General features: G+C 34.2%; 1 protein-coding gene across 1 annotated transcript; it reads right to left on the bottom strand.

Moving 5' to 3' along the window:
* Nucleotides 1–55: 55 nt before the first annotated feature.
* On the bottom strand, nt 56–18,864 carry dia (diaphanous related formin 1). Its single transcript, XM_018446594.1, has 16 exons — nt 18,595–18,864; nt 17,539–17,620; nt 14,028–14,210; nt 12,805–13,103; nt 12,043–12,352; nt 11,325–11,671; nt 10,904–11,189; nt 6,963–7,313; nt 6,694–6,836; nt 6,351–6,618; nt 6,042–6,281; nt 5,701–5,955; nt 5,288–5,452; nt 4,970–5,213; nt 1,940–2,021; nt 56–330 (listed from the first exon to the last, which is right to left on the bottom strand). Exons 2-16 carry the CDS (start codon nt 17,569–17,571, stop codon nt 309–311), a joined length of 3,228 nt encoding a protein of 1,075 aa, XP_018302096.1. The 5' UTR covers nt 17,572–17,620; nt 18,595–18,864; the 3' UTR covers nt 56–308.
* Nucleotides 18,865–19,203: the final 339 nt, after the last annotated feature.

The raw sequence follows: 19,203 nt of genomic DNA on the forward strand, positions 1-19,203 counted from the left end.
CACACACACACACACACACACACACACACACACACACACACACACACACATTTATACAAGTAAAAAAATACCTATAAACCGAATATCTAACTATGTAAGGAAGACTGTTACTCCGATAATTCGAAATAGCAAAAATTCGATCTACACCGGAAGATCATTGATGTGGAATCTCGCTCTTCTTTGTCTCCCTCTCTCTTGGATACTGATTTATCGTATCGCACGATGTTTTCTTGCTCATTAATGTTCCAATGCGTGTAAATTCATCACAGCAATGAGTTTAGGACGGAAATAGGGTGTATTCCAATAGATTAAGCTGAACTTAAAAGCTCTCTGCAACAACAATGGAGTAAGGTGAAGTGACAGGGGATAAATGTATGTATTTAAGAAGCTAGTGCCAAAGTATTAAGCACTATAATTGACTCCTTGTCAATAAAGACAAGCAAATAAACAGGAATCAATTATAGTGCTTAATACTTTCAGAAAAAATTCTTTAATGGTAAAACTTCAGAAAATGGGCAACCTCACCAATTCCAATGACCTTGACAGATGTTGTCAAGGTCATGATCCTGAGTGACCTCCCACAAATTTTAACCGTCGCTCATTATCCGCTAAAAAGTTATTAACAAATAAAGTTTAAATTAAACGTATGTTTACTTTTTTATTTCTTTCTGAAATATAATACAAATTCTCTCCCACGCCCCTAGGCAGGAAGGGGAGGTGAGGTAGAAGTTGCTTCGCGTGGAAGTCGTACATCCCTTGGCAGGAGAGGAGGTGGAGTGAAAATCGCTGGGTGGGGCCCATTTGACCACGTTGCGATTGACCACCAGCCACTCAGCTAGCTGGTGTCAGGAGTTTTTCTGTTGTACAAACGCTGTGAGTGACTGGTGGTCAATCGCAACGTGATCAAACGGATCCCACCCAAATCGCTTCACGTGGAAAGTTGAAACCCATGTGCAACATTGAAGTCGTGTGCCCCTTTGCAGGGGGGGAAGTGGAGTGAAAGAAGTTGCTTCGCGTGGAAAGTCGAACGTTTCTAAGCAGGGGGAGGTATAGAATAGTACTGAATATTGTGTATGTATAACAGTAAGTAAAACATTATTTTTGTATTATAAGTTTTTTGTTAATAACTTTCTAACGAAGAACGAGCGACGGCTAAAATTTGTTTGTCTCACTCAGGGTCATGACCTTGACAACATATATCAAGGTCATTGGAATTGGTAAGATCGCCCATTTTCTGAAATTTAACCGAAAAATTATTATTCGTATATACATATAAAAGATATGTAATCAAAGACATAGAGAATGAACTGCGCGATCCGTATCTAACAAGGGGAGACTCCGGAGTGACCTTCACCGATTTCAATAAAACTTGGCAGAATTGTGTTTCCCTGAATAAAAATCACCCCCTCCCCCTCCATTTGAGCGTAGACGGTCTACTGTTTCTGAGATATTTCAAAATTAAAGTTGATAACGGCATTTAGAGTTTATTAGAACGTTCATGCTCGAGTATTTGTAGCGTAGTGATCTTTTTTTTCTCTGAGAAAAGATTGTAAGATATTTAATTGAAGGGAGCAACTTTAATGCCCCCCAGTTCTATAATATAATATAGATAGTTATTTCAAAAGCTACCGAGGAATAGAGAGAGCGGTAAGGATATGATTTGTTAATTGAATAAACAGTCACGTTATTACAACGATCACTTACTTTATACCGTTCAATTTATGGAAAATTAATAACGATTGCTGTCAATTTATTAATTTAGAGTTCTTACTTGCTTTACGAATAATTTACTCGCTTACCGGAAAACAATATACAATGTTGTACAAATGTGTTACATATTCATAACACGCGTGTAATATGTAGGTAAGAAATCGAGTATTCTATTCGAGCGTGTCTCGTTCGCGCATTCGTTTTGCAATTAATTAACGGTAATACTTACGTCGAAAGTTCTCTCCCTAGTAAGCCAGTTCCGATTAATCCAGTACGCGATCGACTCCTATTTAGTTGCGCTCTCCTTTCCGCTGTAAAATTAAAATAGAATTAAACTCATTACAATAGGCTCGATATTATTCGAGAATAATAGATTTTGTACTAGTGGAATGTATTTGAAAAAACTTATGCGCTTTATAAGTGAAACGTTTTTCTTGATAGTTACTACACGAAAGAGGAATGGAACTTTTGTATTTATATATACATTATTCATATACCGACATTCCAGAAGTATACTTTTGTATTAAATAGTACAATTTACTTTACAACATTGAACATATCAAGGAGAACAAGATTAAGACAGTCAAGTAACTTGTTACTGCATTTAATTACAAATATATATATATATATGTTTTTATACAAAACAGTCTTTGGTACATGTTTCATCAAAAACTCAAGTGCTTTGTGTCACACTTAAAATTTGTAACAATTGTAATATACATAAATAATCATAAAAATAATTTAAATTTTTACAAAACCGAAGAAAAAAAATTTATTTTAATATTACATTATACGTTAGAAATTCTATAGGCTCTAATGAATTAAATCAATAAAGAATAAAAAGCCTTTGAGAGTCAATGCTGGATGTTATTGCAATTATGTTTTATTGTATATAATAATGGCAATTAAATTTTTTAAGTTAATTATCTTCAGTTTTGTTTTTAATCTTATTTATTAAATTATTATACTATTGACTCAATTTATTATTTAATAAACTTGGTAATTTAGTGGACATTGATATATGATGCAAATTGACTTGTCCAGATACACATTATTCACAGTTCAAATCACGACGAACAAATATTCATTGTAAGTTTAAACATAATCTAATATTCAAATTTGTATTTAACTGTTATATTCTTGTATATATATTTTAATCTTATCATTAATGTATTTGCTGAAGAGGATCCAAATCAAGGATCGAAACGTTTATTGCAATATACAAAAACTTAATTGCAATAACATCCAGCATTAGCTCTCAAAGGCTTTTTATTCTTTATTGATTTATTACATTATAATCACACCAGCAACAGAAAAAATTGTAAAATTACACATTCACCTCACATCTCATTGAATTTTGTAATCTGAATATAAGTGATCGAAACGATATGGCAGAAGCACCTTGACTTTATTTTTATCTTACTATTGCGTTCTCACAATTTCTGCGGTACGATTACAAGATCAGCAGAATATATTTTTGCGCATTAAATATGTACGTAAAACTCAAGACTTTTTATTACAAATATTCATTCTCATTTGCTTAAAGAATTTGACATATTAATTAAATAAAATGTTATATAAAATTTATATGCTATATGAAAATAACGTATTACAAATTTTTTAATTCTTTACAAATCACAAATATTACGATTATCAGTTTTGAATAGTGCGCACGATACGTAAATATTTACAAATCCATAGGTAAACGGAAGTTTTTTTATTTATGTATTGTACATTGTATCAAAACTATACTTGAGTCTTGCTATTTTTAAATAAATAAAAAAGCGTCAAAGATTATTGACATTAATATGACTAATGCAAAATAATGATTCTTACTCTGTATTTTAAAAATATAATTACGCGATATTAGATCATAAAAATATTATTGTAATATGCACAACACGAGAATGTCGCACATTTTAATGGAAAAATTAGATGACTTTCAAAGTATACATCGTAACAGTTTTTAGAACAAGTTTCTTCGCAACATAGAGTTACAAAATATTTTTTCTCTCGCGTCAGTTTTTTTCATTTTTAGTCTTGTATAAATACTGAAGCAGCAAATAATTCTATTAAACAATATTTATTGGCGTTCGCCAAAACTTCCACTTATTCTTCCATGCACTATCCTTTGGTTTTTTTAATTTATTACGATTATTTCTTGCAGTTAAATTACTTGTTTCCGGAGCAAATTGCCTGTATGTATTTGCGAGTTGTCCAGAGGACAAATTTAAACCTTTTATAGCAATACGAATAGAGTTTGATTTTATAAAATGCAACGGGCTATTTTCCGACAATAACATAACTCCACTTATTTCTGTCACTAGTGGCGATTGTGTTTTAGTTATCTGCTCACTACTCGAAAACTGAGTAGACATGCTCGAGTTTAAAAAGCCTAAGTTTCTCAAATCCTGTACGTTTTGATTTTCATCATATCGTGTCAAATTTTCAAAATTTCTCGATCTTAAGAGTCCTTCCGATCTCATCGGAGTGAAGGCCGGTTTGAGTATTTTAGTATGAAAAAAATCGATCGATTTTGACATCTTTTGATTTACAGAATTCATGTCTACATCTGGTGTATTAACAATCGATGGCATAGTGGTACTCATACTAGGTAGACTTTGCAAATAAGAATGAGGCTTACTGCGTTTTGCAACTGTATTGCTCGCACGTACAAGTTTGCGATTCAATATAGTGCGGCGCACAATGCTGTTCCTTTTACGTATTTTGTTGACTACGACGCGTCTTTGCTTAATCGGACTAAGAATACACGCTCGATTAATAGAGACATCTCCACCGATTAATGGACTCAAGTCAGTCCTAACGCATCTCGACTCTAAGTTTCTAAATGTTTTTAGTAAAACGTCTCTTTTCGGTGTCTCGTCGAATACCGGCATCGTCGCGTAATACGCGCGATTACAACGACTGCACAGTTTCTTTTTTTGAAAGAACGTGACTTTGGACGAATGCTTCGTCTGCCTAGGTGTCTTTTTCGCCTCGTCTATCAGCATTCGTTTGCAGATTTCTTGATTCTCTTCCGGCGTAAAGAAATTTGTTGAATTGCCCGCCATGCATATTTCAGCCATAATCCTATTCGGGAGCATATGGCATTGCACGATTTCAGTTGAAGTTAGATTTTCACATTCGTGCATTAACTTATTTTTAGCAGATTTATCTAAAGTATTACTAAATAAATGTACTTGAGCTGCTTGGTTTTTCTTCACCATTTGTCCCCTGATGTATGTCCTATACAACTTACCACCAGCTACGCGGGTTTGTCGCTTGCGTCGTTGATCCGGCCGACTGAAGGCCGATCCAGTCTGCAGCGCTTCCATCAAACTATCCATAACACCTTCCTGAGTCTCATGTGCGTTCATATCGACTAATGCACGTTTACGCGCAGCTCGTGCCGCCTTTTCTGCTTCAGCTTTTTCGCGCGCTTCTCTCGTCCGTCTCTGTTTCTCCTCGCCCTCCTTCAGCTTTATTATCTCCTTCTGCGATTGCTACGGTGAGAATATAGAATCGCATTAGATAGCGATTGAATAGACTGCGGCGTGACGTATTAGCGCGTATTTACCAAGAAATCATCTTTGAACGTCTTGATATCGCCGAAGAATTCCTCTATGGTGTACTTCTGCTTGTCGAAGGAAAAGAATTCTGAGATGTCCGTGTACAGAGTGTCCATATTTTTAAACATATTTTGTAGAACCTCATAAGATTCCCTCGCTTTTTTGGCGAATGGCTATAAAGTAACTCCGTCAAGGAAATACCTTTGTTTGATCAACACAAGATTAACAAATGAAATAGTCACAAAACTCTTGAATTTGTACTTTGCTCAATGCACGCAATGCAGTGATTGTTTAATATGATTGGTTTTAGTTCTTTAGTAAAGTGTAAAAACTAATCCTAATAAGAAATAACTTAGCATTCACCAAGCTATTTTATCCGCTGAACGTTAATTGTTATTAACAAAAAATTAGTGAAGGATACTTTCATAACATCTATAAACAGGTCCTCATCGCACTGCGGAACTTTGGCATTCGTGAGATCCTGTTCGAGATTACGGATATTGGTCTCCATTTGACATAATGTTCTCTGAACATTTTCTAAAGACACTCGACTGGCGCGGTCTACATGTGCTAGTTCCTCAATGAAGCTGAGACATTCCGGGAAACTTCTCTCTATCGTATCCACCAAGTAATGCATAAGAGTTTGCTTGTTATCGACGTCTTTAGTACTGGTCAACTAAAAAAAAAAGTCGTGAAACTGCATCGAGACAATAAGCGATTCGTGCATATACTACACATACAGACATATGTTACGGAACAAACCTTTGTAAGAAAACTAATCTCGAATCCGAATGCTTGGCCATTTTTGGAACCGGAATTCATATAGTTTCCGAGTAACAATATTAATTCGAGAATCCGTGCAAACTTTTTGCTACTTTTCACTTCTTCACATGCTGCTGTAGCCGCCACTATGTCAGGTTTTATATCCTGTATCAACTCTTCATATCGCAACATAAAGCTTAATGATCTCAATCTGGGCAATAACCTTTTTATTGTAGATATCTGTAATATCGTTGTGAGTGAAATAAAAAGATAGAAATAAGTTATAAAAAAAGAAATCAAGTATATTACCGTAACACAAAACTGTTCCGCTTCAGTCAAGTCATCGTATTGATCTTTGTACATCTGTAATTTTGACAATTGATCCGGCGGAGGTAAGTATTGAATTAAGCCTTGTAATATATTGTCAGAAATAACTGGTCCTTCACATCGAAATAAACATCTTTTTACTTCCACGTAAGGCATGTGCTTTAGTGTTCCACCGAGAAGTATTGATATATTTTGAGCCGCCTTATTATCCAAAACTTTGAGATCCTTTACTTTTTTCGTTGGGGCTGACCTACGTGTACGAAAAATTTATTAATATTCTATGTAATATAATTTTAAAAATGATAATTACTGAGGTGAAATTTACTTATCAACTACATCGTCTATTCTTTTCCCGCTCGGTTTGGAAGCGAACTTCTGTGCAAGACCATCCAATATTTCCGGACTAGCTAATTTGTCTTCTTGTACTCTTGTCCAGAATGATTTTTCTGTCAATCTGTGAGGTAAAATCTGAAATACATAAAGTTTTACACAGCAGAAATTATACTATATAGTAAAAAATTGTAAATATTAAAATCATTATATTTTCTACCGATAATAATTTATTTGATTAATATAAGTACATTATACACATACCGCTTTCCAATTTGCTCTTTTTAGTGGACCATCAACTTCCCACTTCTTTTTCGGTTTTAATCCATGAGGCAAAACTTGTATCATTGGAGGCGGTGGAGATAATACCCCCATCATCGGTGGTGGTAGAGGGCCCATTCCTGGCATAGGTGGTGGGGGAGGTCCTCCTATTCCAGGCATAGGTGGAGGTGGAGGTCCTTTTGAACCGAGCATAGGCGGAGGAGGTGGACGCGTCATTCCAGACATAGGTGGTGGTGGAGGTGGGCCACCACCGCCAGGAAGAGGAGGTGGCGGCGGCGGTAATCCGCTGCCTATTCCGGGCATAGGTGGTGGAGGCGGACATACAGCAGTCCTCTATATATAAAATAAAACAAAACGATGTTTTTAAGATTATTCAACTTATATGCTAGTTTGCGTATCTCAAGGGGACGACAAAAGCGCTATCTAAGTGACAATCGTACACACGTTTTAGATCTTTTTAAATAATTTCACATTGCTAATACAATTATTAGAAAATATTAGGTTTTCATTATTCAAAACGATTTATTATTCAATACAAATTTTAAATAATAAAATCTGATGGATTTTGATTGAAAAGTATTTCTAAAGATAGTCGACTTGTATTCAAATAGAATACAAAATCATAATAAAGACATTAGAGTTATTAAATATATAACACAAGGTGTTCCATTTTAACAATGACACCGAAATACCTCGAAAATTATAAAAGATACGGAAAAATGTTTCAGACAAAAGTTGTAGGGTTTAAAAAGATCTATTTAATAATCATATTTATTTGACATTGAGTAGCGTTGCCAAAGGCAAAACGAGCTCACTTTGAATTTTTTAAATAGAACCTCCTAGATTTTATCGCATATTATTATAGCCTTCCCCCAAAACCTTTCCCCAAAACACTACAACTTAATTCACTTTGGGTCAGCCGTTTTTAAGTTATCGAGATTTACATGGTAAGATGTCCAGCCAACGAAGATCGGTGGCTGATCCAGCTAGTGAAGGCAAGATTGAAGAATGATCCGACCAACTAAGGCAAGATCGAAAGATGATCCAGCCAATAAAAGCAAGATCGAGGGATGATCCATGAAAGTAAGATCGGAGAATTAAGGAACTTTGTCTAATTGTCATTACCTATCATTCTCGGAATTAAATGTTCAAAGTATGTACTGTTATTTTTCAAGCACAAAATCAGTCTGCGTCTAAAGTTTCGCAGGACTCCTCTGAGTATTTGCAGCGTTATCGCTTGACAGGCTCTTCTGACTCTTTCCATCGTATCTCGTGGTTAGTGCTTCCTGATACACATCTTTCACATATCCCTATAAATAGTAATCTAGAGGATTCGGTGATCTTGAATGCCACAAGACTGATTCTCTCCGATCTATCCAATGATTTGAATATTGTTCATCTAAAAAAATTCTGACATTCTCAAGAGTAATGTGCTGGATTTGAACACCATCCTATTGAAATCAAAATTTTTAGCGAACATTCAGTGGAATATCCTGAAGATATCCTGGTAAATGATTTTGGAGAAAGTCTAAGTAAATTGGACCACATTAATTGTACATTCAAAAAAATGCGGTCCAATAATTTGACCATTACATGTGCCAATCCAAATGTCGAGGTCCCAACGATGCTGATTGACTACCTGTCGATATCAGTGAAAATTTATTGGTGATCAGTAATGACCATCGTATCCATTGAGACTGCCATTCATAGGAAAAGACTAATAAGAGTCAAACGCTGATGTAAGAGCAAAGATTTAGGAGATGCAGATAATACTCAGATGTTAATGACTATCTTCATTTATTTCGTCGAACGTTTCGGCTCACTTTAGAGTCATCCTCAGCAAATACAGTAACAAAAAATCCCCCATTGAGACCAAATCACTTGCAAATTGGCAGAGATGAAGCAATCAATACACTAAATAAATTTACAATTTGCCATTATAATGTCACTTAGATAAGAATTAAAACGTCAAATAATAAAACCATGTGACTCACCTCAATGAAAAACGAAAAGCGAAGCTCGGAAACATTATTTCACAATTTTAAGATTAAGAAACGAAAGTTATAATATATATTAAATATGTCGTTCCTCTGAGTATAAAGTCGCGTCTGTTCGTCATGATGTGTCATTTAAAATTATAAACGGTACAATGTGACAAGGAGACTGACAAACAAGCATTAAAAACAAACATACATAAGTGTCAACCAATAATTAAATCAGAGTTCGAATATCACAATTGTTTAAACGTTTCCAGTAAAGAGGCGGTGGTACATATGAGTGGTGCAGACACTCCGTTCTTAAGTTTAGTCCATTCTTCTGCATGGAAATGAGACATTTCCGAATTCAAGCGTTTATTAAAAAATTTCTCCATATCAAGAATTTGGACATTCTCCCAATCAAATTTATACTTAAAACTAAGCCGATGGTCTGTGATCACTGATTGGAAGTATTATTACTGTTGATATGGTTATGATGTTCAGATATTTTAGTGGATAATTTTCGACTTGTTTGACCAACATACGACGCATCGCAATCTTTGCAAGGCATCTTGTAAACCACATTTTTATTGGGATATTTTGGGAGAATGTCCTTTTGCACTTTGATAAATCTATTAAGTTTATTCAAGCTGAAAAAAAAGACAACTTCACATTAATTCGCGTTTTAAATTGTTGTTTCATAAATTATTGACAAAGGAGAATAATGATACTATCGATACTACTAGCAATGAACGTTCACGTCATGGCTCACTCTCTTACGTTTCGTCTATATGAACAAATTCTTTACCATTATAAAGAGTATTATAATGTAATAATGTGGTTTACAAGATGCCTTGCAAAGATTGCGATGCGTCGTATGTTGGTCAAACGGGTTAACGCACCTTACGTGTTAACGCAAAAATTTCTGGAGGATAAAGTTGTTTAAAAAATAATTTTTACACGAAACAAAATTCATTTTTTCTACTTATCTAAATCTCCAAATATTGATAATGAAAATCAGTTCACATATTATTAGATAGGTTTATATTATTTTCTATTTTATTACGTTTTTTTTACATTCTTATATTTTTTGTAGAAACTTTTTAAGTAATGCATTTTTTTATATTCTGCACACAATTCTCTTATAAAAATCGTTCTCCGCAACCATCTATTACAGATGACTTGATTGATTAATATCAGCCATCAAGTCATCTGTAATGATGATTGCGGAGAACGATTTTTATAAGAGAATTACAGAAAAGATAATTCAATTAGAAAGTATTAACAAGAAAAAGATAACAGATGTCTATGTAAAAGAAGACATTTGAAAAACTTTAGAGTTATGAATTGACAAAGAAAGATTTTAAAATAATTTGTACGCAAAAAGATTACAGACTTTTTATGTAAACTATAATCTAATACCAAAATTTAAAAATTAATCGGGCTCTCGAAATTAAAAAACAATGATATAATATACGGACAAAGAGCGTTAACACCTTCTCCTCTACGTATTATATAACTATGTACATTTATATATAATATTTATACAGTGATCAAACATGAAAAATTTTTTTTACCAGGATATATTGTATAAAAACAGTACTACAAGTAATTATGTTATTGTTACAGTTCAAAAGTCATTTTCGCGTTTCCAGAACAACAGCTTACAAAATAGTAGGCATGTATGCATCATACTCCATAAATCCCTCCATATTATGAAAATGTGAATTACACAATATTTTATGTCATCAAATATAGTGCAAAATGTGCACTATAAAACCGCACTGAGGTCGTCACACGTGTTTAGCTAGGAGTGCAAGAAACTCGCACTTTTGGCAACCTCGTGCAGTGCTGCTGCCACTGAACGAGTTTTTGGTACGCACTCGGTGCGGTCCAATGAAAAACGCTATAAGATATACCCTGTAGAGCTATCATATGTATACTTACGAAACCACCAGGTTTCTCTGTTCCTTGTTCCAGTTCTTTGATCTTGTTTTCCGCATGCTGAAGTTTCGCTTCGGCTTCTTGTCTACTAGCTATAGCTTCCTCTAACTTTTGCATCACTTCTACCAATCGGCGTTCTTCCTCGGCTCGTGACTTTTCGACTAGGGTATCGATCAACGGTTGTACATCAATCTGGAAACGCTTTGTCGCGCTGAAATCCGGGTCACAGCCTGAACGATGCAACACAATTTGCGATATACATTCCTCTATCAATTTATAATATGCCGGTCTAAAAAATGAGAAAACAAAAAATAAGTAACTAAAGAGTTAGTTAATAGAGTAATATATATAAACAAATATACATATTAGTTACTCAAATCGCAATAATAAAAGTAAATGCGATTGTACACATGTATATACTTACCGAACCAGAGCATCATCTCGAATAAATAAAAGATGTTGAAGTATTGATAGAAAGTATGGCTCGGCGGAGGTATCCATTACCATATTTTTAACTACTTCAAAGCAATCGTTAACGTCGTCTAATTCTAAACGTACGTGGTCAAATCTCTGTACAAATTCCTCGTAATCCTCCTCTTTGTGATCATTAAAAATCTTCAAATGCGTAGCCAAGTCTTCCGACTCATCTTTCTCTAGCATTTCGAGAATATCGGCTAGACCTACTCGCATTACCTCGTTCCTAAGATGTAAGCGAAAATCTAGATCCTCCGCGGATGATATTATCGAGTTTATGAGTTGAAGGCACACTACCTGTAATATAAAAATATAAATATAAAAATAAATTTTATATCAAATTATTTACTTTTTTGTTTCTATAAAAAATCACATAATAACTCGTCAAAGATTTTTAGGATATATTACAATAGGTATTACAATAATTCGTCGTTAAATAAACTTGATTAGTTTTTTTACTTGATTTATAATAATTTATACAAATATTATATTAATTTAACAATACAACGAAATTATTACATTTTATCTGTGCATATAGAAAAAATTAATATTTCTAGAGTAAGATAGCGTTACGTTTTTCATTTGATTTTCTATCATAAAAAACATTATTTATACAATGATTAAAATCTCACGAGTCCAATAAAAAATAAAGAATAAACAAAACATACCCTTAAATTTTCGTTCTTCTTGTTCATCAAACCCTGTACGATTGGCAGAAATCTTTCACGACCTTTGAATTCGCCATTCATAGTAACAGCGTCTAAAACCTTTTTGTGACTATCGCTGGATATGAGGCACACCGCACCGAGTAACTTTACAGCTTCGGACATTACAGATGGTTTCGTCGGCTCCAATGACCTGGCCACAATAGTAAGGGCCTCGTGATGGGCCAACATCTCCTTTATACCAACGGTATTATTCATGATAGCTTTCAAACAGCGAATACATTCGTATTGTATTCGCTCATAACGATTGTCACTAAGGGAAAACAAATTTTTCATTAATTAATAAAGAATAACATGAATTTCGAATTTTAATAAATTCATAAGCAGCATGGGTCTTGTAATAAATTCTGCCATAAAAGCATCATGCAAAACTGAAGTGATAATAAAGTGAAAATTAAGAATATTTTACTAATTGAGCAGCGTAAATTAAGTAATTCTCAAATTAAACTCTTTCGCAGTATACGTAAATCTTACAAAATTAAACTGTTTATATTGTTACTAATAACTTGGTTCGTATACAATATAAACAGAAATCAACGTGATAAATATCATTGCAAAACGACATTCAAGCGAATAGTACTCTTACATGAATTACCTATCGTAATATATGAAGGCACTGGAATAGAATAATACCAATGTTAGAATAAGTTCTGCATTCGAATTGCTATGGGACACTTTTTTTTCGAGCACGCGGAACTCACTTACTTTCGATAACATTCATTGAGAGTAGCCAGAACCTGCTTGAGACCCTTAGTGCCAAATTCCTGTACCCAGCTGAGCGGATTGTTAGTAAGCGCGATTCTGAGAGACTCGATGCAATTGTAGATCTTATTAACGCTCAAATCAGGCTGCGCCAGGTACTGTATGTAATCCGCCGGTTTGTCGAATTTCGACCGATTCTCCTGTATGCTACCCTTGTAATGCAACACCAGCATCTCCTTCTTCTTCGACTCCGATTGCTGGCGCAATGGTTCCTTCTTTTCTTCCGTTAGATTCATATTAGCCTGAACACAAAGATAGTAATAATAAAACTTTTACTATTTACTAGATATCATTCTACACACGATATCTCATTATTTAATAATTACTGAATACTGTGCGTTTTATCGATACGAAACACATAAAGTGAAAAATATTAACAATTCAAATTCTTATAATATTCTGTAATTTTAATGAATATATAAATTTAATATCAAATAAACAAAGGCTAATCGAGCCAAGTGTCTTTTACTAACAATACAGTTAAATAATACGATCCATGTCATTAATGATAAAACTGTACGTTTCAACTTTTAATATGGTCATCTCCTCGGTGTTACATAAAATAAATTACAAAGTTATCAAAGAAGTCGAAACGAATTTTATAGCAATATGTTTTATCATCTTCGTAATAACTTTGTAGTTTTTTTAACATATACAGTTTTTAATATATACATTTGTTTAACGTACTTTGTAATTTTCTTAATATATACAATGGTTTTGAAACCATAATAATATTTCTTAAGTTGATCTGTGCTTAAAGGCGAGTCGAATCGCTTGTAATTGTAATATACATATATGATCGAATTGGATATTTAAATTCGCGATGTGTGAAGAATATCTTGTGGCATTCTATTTTATAGCAAGTAACGATATGTTTTGTGATTTTGATAACTTTGTAATTTTCTTATGTAACACTGAAGATGATCTTATTAAGTGTCGAAACGTATGGTTTTGTAACTATTGATATGGATATCATTTGATTGTATTGTTAGCAAAAAGATACCTAGCTCGGCTTTACATTAGCCATTGTTTATTTGATATTAAAGAATAAATAAATAAATATATATATATATATCAACTGCATATTTTATTGCCATACTAGAAAAAAGTACGTCTATAAGCTATTAGAACATGTAAAATATATAATATGTGCGATGTGTACGCACCAGCATTTCCTCGAATCTATCGTTAACAGTCTCTTCATCCATCCTCTCGATGATGCAACGTTGTTGCTCGATCTCGTTGATATCGTCACCGGAGTGTGGCCTGGGCATGGTGTTGCTGCCCGAATAGTAGCGCGACCCACTCCCGCGTACGGATTTCTTCGGCCGGCCGAACCATGTGTCCAACTGCAATAATTTTAATTTCGTATCATATTGCAACATAATTTTAACATTTCAATTTCAATCAGAAATTAATTCCTTAAGGAAGTTCTCGCGCTACTTCCTAGTCAGTTTATTCATAATAATAATATAATGTAAAACAATTAAAATAATGGAATAAAAAGATTACTAACAATATCTTATGCCATTATCGAGTGCAAATTCGATCGAGTCGCACGATCGTTCCGATAAAACTGCATTCCGATATCCGAATCCCACTATAAATATTTCCGTTCCTTTAACGGACGGAACGGGTTCGCGTTTTACAATGACAACTGTCCGAACAGAAATTCATGCTTGCTCATGGTTTAGCGATATGCTCGGAAGCACATGAAATTTTTTTCCAAGATAACGCCAAGATCGCGCACTCCGAAGCTGGAAGCAATTACGTCCGCTTACCGCGAGATAACTGAATACACGTTTAGGCGGTACGCAGCGCATTTTGACGCGAGGATGAAAGCGGAAGAAAGCGATCGAGCGATTTATGGCACGTGTCGTCTTCTCTCCACTGGTTAAATTCAACTCCGAAGGTTGAACCGCTTCGAAATTCGAGACTATCAGCGCGACCGGAGGCTACGAAATCGTGATGGGCACGCAGGACGTGACTCACGTGACACAAAGTAGCACGCGCGTGTAAAATTAATTGCTATGATTACAGATTCTTCGGCTGTTCAATTATTGGATAATACAGCTGAATAACGACAACTGTGTCCACGTAGACCATCATTAGAGGCTATTTACATAGCATCTTTCGGTTATAGTAAATGTTAACGTTTCTCATATGCGAGAAGCAAAAGAAAACTTTTATTAAAGTAATAATAAGCTGCACGTCAACGTGGGATCTCGGTGTCTTATACGCAGAAGTATGTTTTCGTGCTGCGTAGAATATTGTTTCATTGGCGAGCCGTACAGTAGCAACACGATCATACAATATTAATGATGACGTGGATGTAAAAGTCATAATTTTCATTTGTACAACGGATAATAGCACGTAAAGCACTAACATCGAGGATGATAGAGCAAAACAAAATTAATTGCTGACTAATAGTCATTAATATTGCGCAAAAACTTAAAACGCTAAGTGAATAATGCTGTCAGATATGTTAAGAGAAGAGAAGAGAGTCTCTACATTGATTTTAATTATTATATTTTGGTAATTATTTAGAATAGGGGAGTCAGTTCCTTGACCTTGACATATATTGTCACGGTCACAACCCTAAGTGACCTCCAACAGATTTTAGCCGTCGCTCGTTATTCGTTAAAATTCGTTATTAACAAAAAAAGTTCTGCTATATAAAACAAAAATTCTGTTTCCAAATAAATTTCCTGTTTTAAGAACAAAAATTTTTTTTCAAAAATTTATTTTCTATATAATTTTTGTTTTTAAAGCAGAGAATTTGTTTTTAAAGCAAAAAATTTATGATCCACCTCACCTCTCCCTTACCACGAAGCGTACGACTTTCCACGCGAAGCGAGGTCCACGGATCCACTCCACCTCTCCTTCTACTTCGGAATTTTAATTGTTATTATTTTAATTGTTATTATTGTTTTTTAAACTTTTCTTGTTAACTTTTAAACGAAGAACGATCACCAATTAAAACCTATTGGAGGTCACTCAGGATAATGATCTTGACAACATATGTCAAGATCAGGATCATCGAAGCTGGGTCCCCTTTTATTGATATTTATCGTAAATCAAATTAAGATTAACACACGATTTGGTCGATTCGTAACGTGAGCGTTCTTTTTCCCTTGAAATATTACAAACACCGGGCTAAATAATAATCTATATGTTTCCAACCTCATTAATGACCTATATTCATCTCTTAAAAACTGACATCTAGAAAATAAATTTCGTACATTGCCGACTTCCATTTCTGCGTAATCTCCGACGAAAATGTTTCGAAAATTCACCTCAGGACACGAAAGACCTATCACATAGGTATAGTGTAATCTCTGGGCACCTAAAAATTTTTTTTTCCTTTATTTTCAATTAATCCTCTTTTATATTGCAAAAATTTCACAAACTATTAAAGAAAATGAAACGATTTGCGTTGAGAATGTTATAAATAACATTAAAAAACGTAATAAATATAAAATTAAAAAATATTCAAACAAAAACTCAAAAAATAAAATATTTTTTCTAATTAATCTAATAACTTTTTGTGACGCAATATTAATAATAAAATGCAATTATTTGTAAATATGCAATAAACATTCAATTTACATACTGTATTTGTGCACTGTAAAAAAATATTTTTTGGATTACTTAATAATCAAATTTATTGGATAGTCGACACATGAACTATTTGTTCTTTTGTAGTTTGGAACGTCAACTTTAAGATAATAAAACATATTTTTCCTTTAAACATTTTTTATTCAGAGTTTGGCATTTTTATATCAAAAAGTGTATTTGCAGAGCAACAAATTTTTTTCTTTAGCAACTTTTTAGCAACAAATGAGCAACAAATAAAAATGTTGGTTAGAATTGATTCTGCTCACTTTGTTCCATTAACTTACAAGATGTTTTAACATTGGCGAACAAGGATGTAAGGATGCAGGACTGTGTCACACCATGTCATGTATGCTATTATTATACCGTGCACATAATCCGCGATCTATACAATAGGCGGCCTTGTTTTAACCTATAGATTAAACAAAGACGTCTATCATATAGGCCGCGAATTAAACGCACGGTGTAAACCAGGCCTATGTCTCTTCTTGGAAGGCACCCTGTGTCTGCTGCGTTTTTGCAGTCACGTTGTGACGACAGGCTATACTCGATTTTTACTGTGCCTTTGCTGTCACTATTTGATATGATAAGTTGAGCTGTAGCCTTGCCGCATTTTCGCTATCACAATGTGACATCGGATCATGCCTAATTTCTACTGTCTTTCTGCTGTCAGTATTTGATATGGCAGATGATATGGCAAACACTTTGTCCGATATTTGCTACATATTTGCTGCCATTATGTGGTAACATATAATGCTTGATCTTTGTTGCATCGCTATTGTCATTTTATGTTAACAAATTGTGCTGTTAGAAACCAAGCTTAATGAGGAAGCAGCGGATTAAAATCTGCTGCATCATCATGATCAAGTTTGCTGACATAGTACTGCTAGCGTACTACTAGCATTTTATATTTGGGATACTTTTTGTATCCGACATGATTTATGTGACCCCATATTACATTATTTTAAATATACTGCATTACATATTTCCTTTTCTCATATATTTTATTAATAAATTTTCTTTATATGGACACGCATTAGGATTTAATAGGAGCCTACTCACAAAACCAGCAGGCTTATCCCTTCTGTTTGCCATGATCCTGTCTTCTAGATTTGTGTTATCTTCTTTGATACATCTCTCTAACCTAAAACACAGAATTGCAAGATAGCTATTATTTATAAAAAAGTGCTCCCTCAATAAACCAGGCTGTATAAATTCATATATAAATGTCTTAAAAGTACATGTAGTAAAGTTAAACTGATATACTCTGTTTTAAATTGAGATTTCATATAACAAGTAGATTATAGGATAACGTTTCTTTTATCAAAGATATAAAGATATATTATTCTCCAAAGTTATCATTGTACAAACATACCATTAGTCATCAAAGACAATATAATAGCATTTTAATTACAAAATATAAAAACAATGAACGTATTGCAAGTAAATATTTACCTAGCCCGGATACACGTTACTTATATTATTCCAACATTTATAAATAAACGTCTATTATGTATTTTGCTTACTCGATATTTTAATATTATTTTTGCATCTGTATATTCAAAGAAAGAAATAACTTTCTTTTCTTTCAGAACAGTCCAGATACACATAAGTGCCGTCAACCTACTAGATAGATACTAATTAGTTATTTTGCACAAGGTTTTTTGAATTTGTATTATAACTTTTTCTCTTTTTAATTAAGCTTTCTCAAGTAAACTTATTAAATTGGAGAAAAAGAGTTAAGGATCACACATCTATATCGATTGTAATCCATTAACTTAGTAGCCAGTATAAACGATCTTTTACTTTAAAGCCGTAATAACCAAGTCGTGTTCGAAAGATTAGTTTTGAAACACAGTTGAATTCTACGGAATATATCACGAATGGTGTCGAGGTTGTTGAAAAGTATATTCAGACAAACGAAAAAAATCGACCTTAATCACAGGAACGTGATTGGATCTTTTCGCCAAGTGGTGATTTGATTTGTTAAATAAAGCAACGTTCCGTTAAGGTTATTCCTCGACGTGGTGCATCGTGTACGTCGATAATCGTTCTCAACCGAGGCAGAGATTTCTATCCTGTCCATCAAAATCATTTGCCCATGGCGTTTCGTATTACCTAAACTCGTAGACGGCCTCTCGCTCGGATTTGCGCGCTTTTAGGTTGGAATCAGGCACTCTAATCCGACGTGCCAGCGTCGTCGGTTTCTCTCAGTTTCTCTCTCCAATGAAGAGGCCGGCGAATCGATCGGATTGACGTACAGCCACGCGAATTAACGCGCATCGGATAATTTACGTGCGCGCAAGAGACTCTTAACGAATTTCCAAGCAACCCTCTCTAAACAAGGCCGCGTGAAAAATGACCGAACACCGTACTTGACTGTACTTGTTGTGTGTGTCATAACTCTGAAATTCCAAACTAGGATGGGCGATACAGCATCGATAATCGATATATCGATATTTTTCCACTCGCTACCCGATAAAAAAATATCGATAATTTTGCCATTAGTCCGGATCTACAATAGGTGTTTTAAGCTTTAAGTCGTAAGAAATTGACCAATTTTTCACAGTCGAATCCGAGGGGAATAATCGACTGTGATTCGCCCATTTCTTATGGCTTATGCCGGTTCTACAATAGAGTCGCGAGTCGTGAGCCGTAAGAAATTAACCAATCGTAGTCGATTATTCTTCTCACACTTAACTCTGATTGGTCAATTTCTTACGGCTC

This window comes from Mycetomoellerius zeteki, unplaced genomic scaffold (assembly GCF_001594055.1).
Source record: "Mycetomoellerius zeteki isolate Tzet28-1 unplaced genomic scaffold, Tzet1.0 scaffold182, whole genome shotgun sequence".
In the NCBI taxonomy this organism is placed as follows: Eukaryota; Metazoa; Arthropoda; class Insecta; order Hymenoptera; family Formicidae; genus Mycetomoellerius; species Mycetomoellerius zeteki.

Excerpts from the sequence above, each read along its gene's own strand:
- dia (XM_018446594.1), bottom strand. The coding sequence starts at position 17,571 with ATGGCAAACAGAAGGGATAAGCCTGCTGGTTTT. Across the intron at positions 14,211-17,538 it reads GGGATAAGCCTGCTGGTTTT|TTGGACACATGGTTCGGCCG; the intron begins GTGAGTAGGCTC and ends AAATTATTGCAG. Across the intron at positions 6,837-6,962 it reads AAAGAGCAAATTGGAAAGCG|ATTTTACCTCACAGATTGAC; the intron begins GTATGTGTATAA and ends TATGTATTTCAG.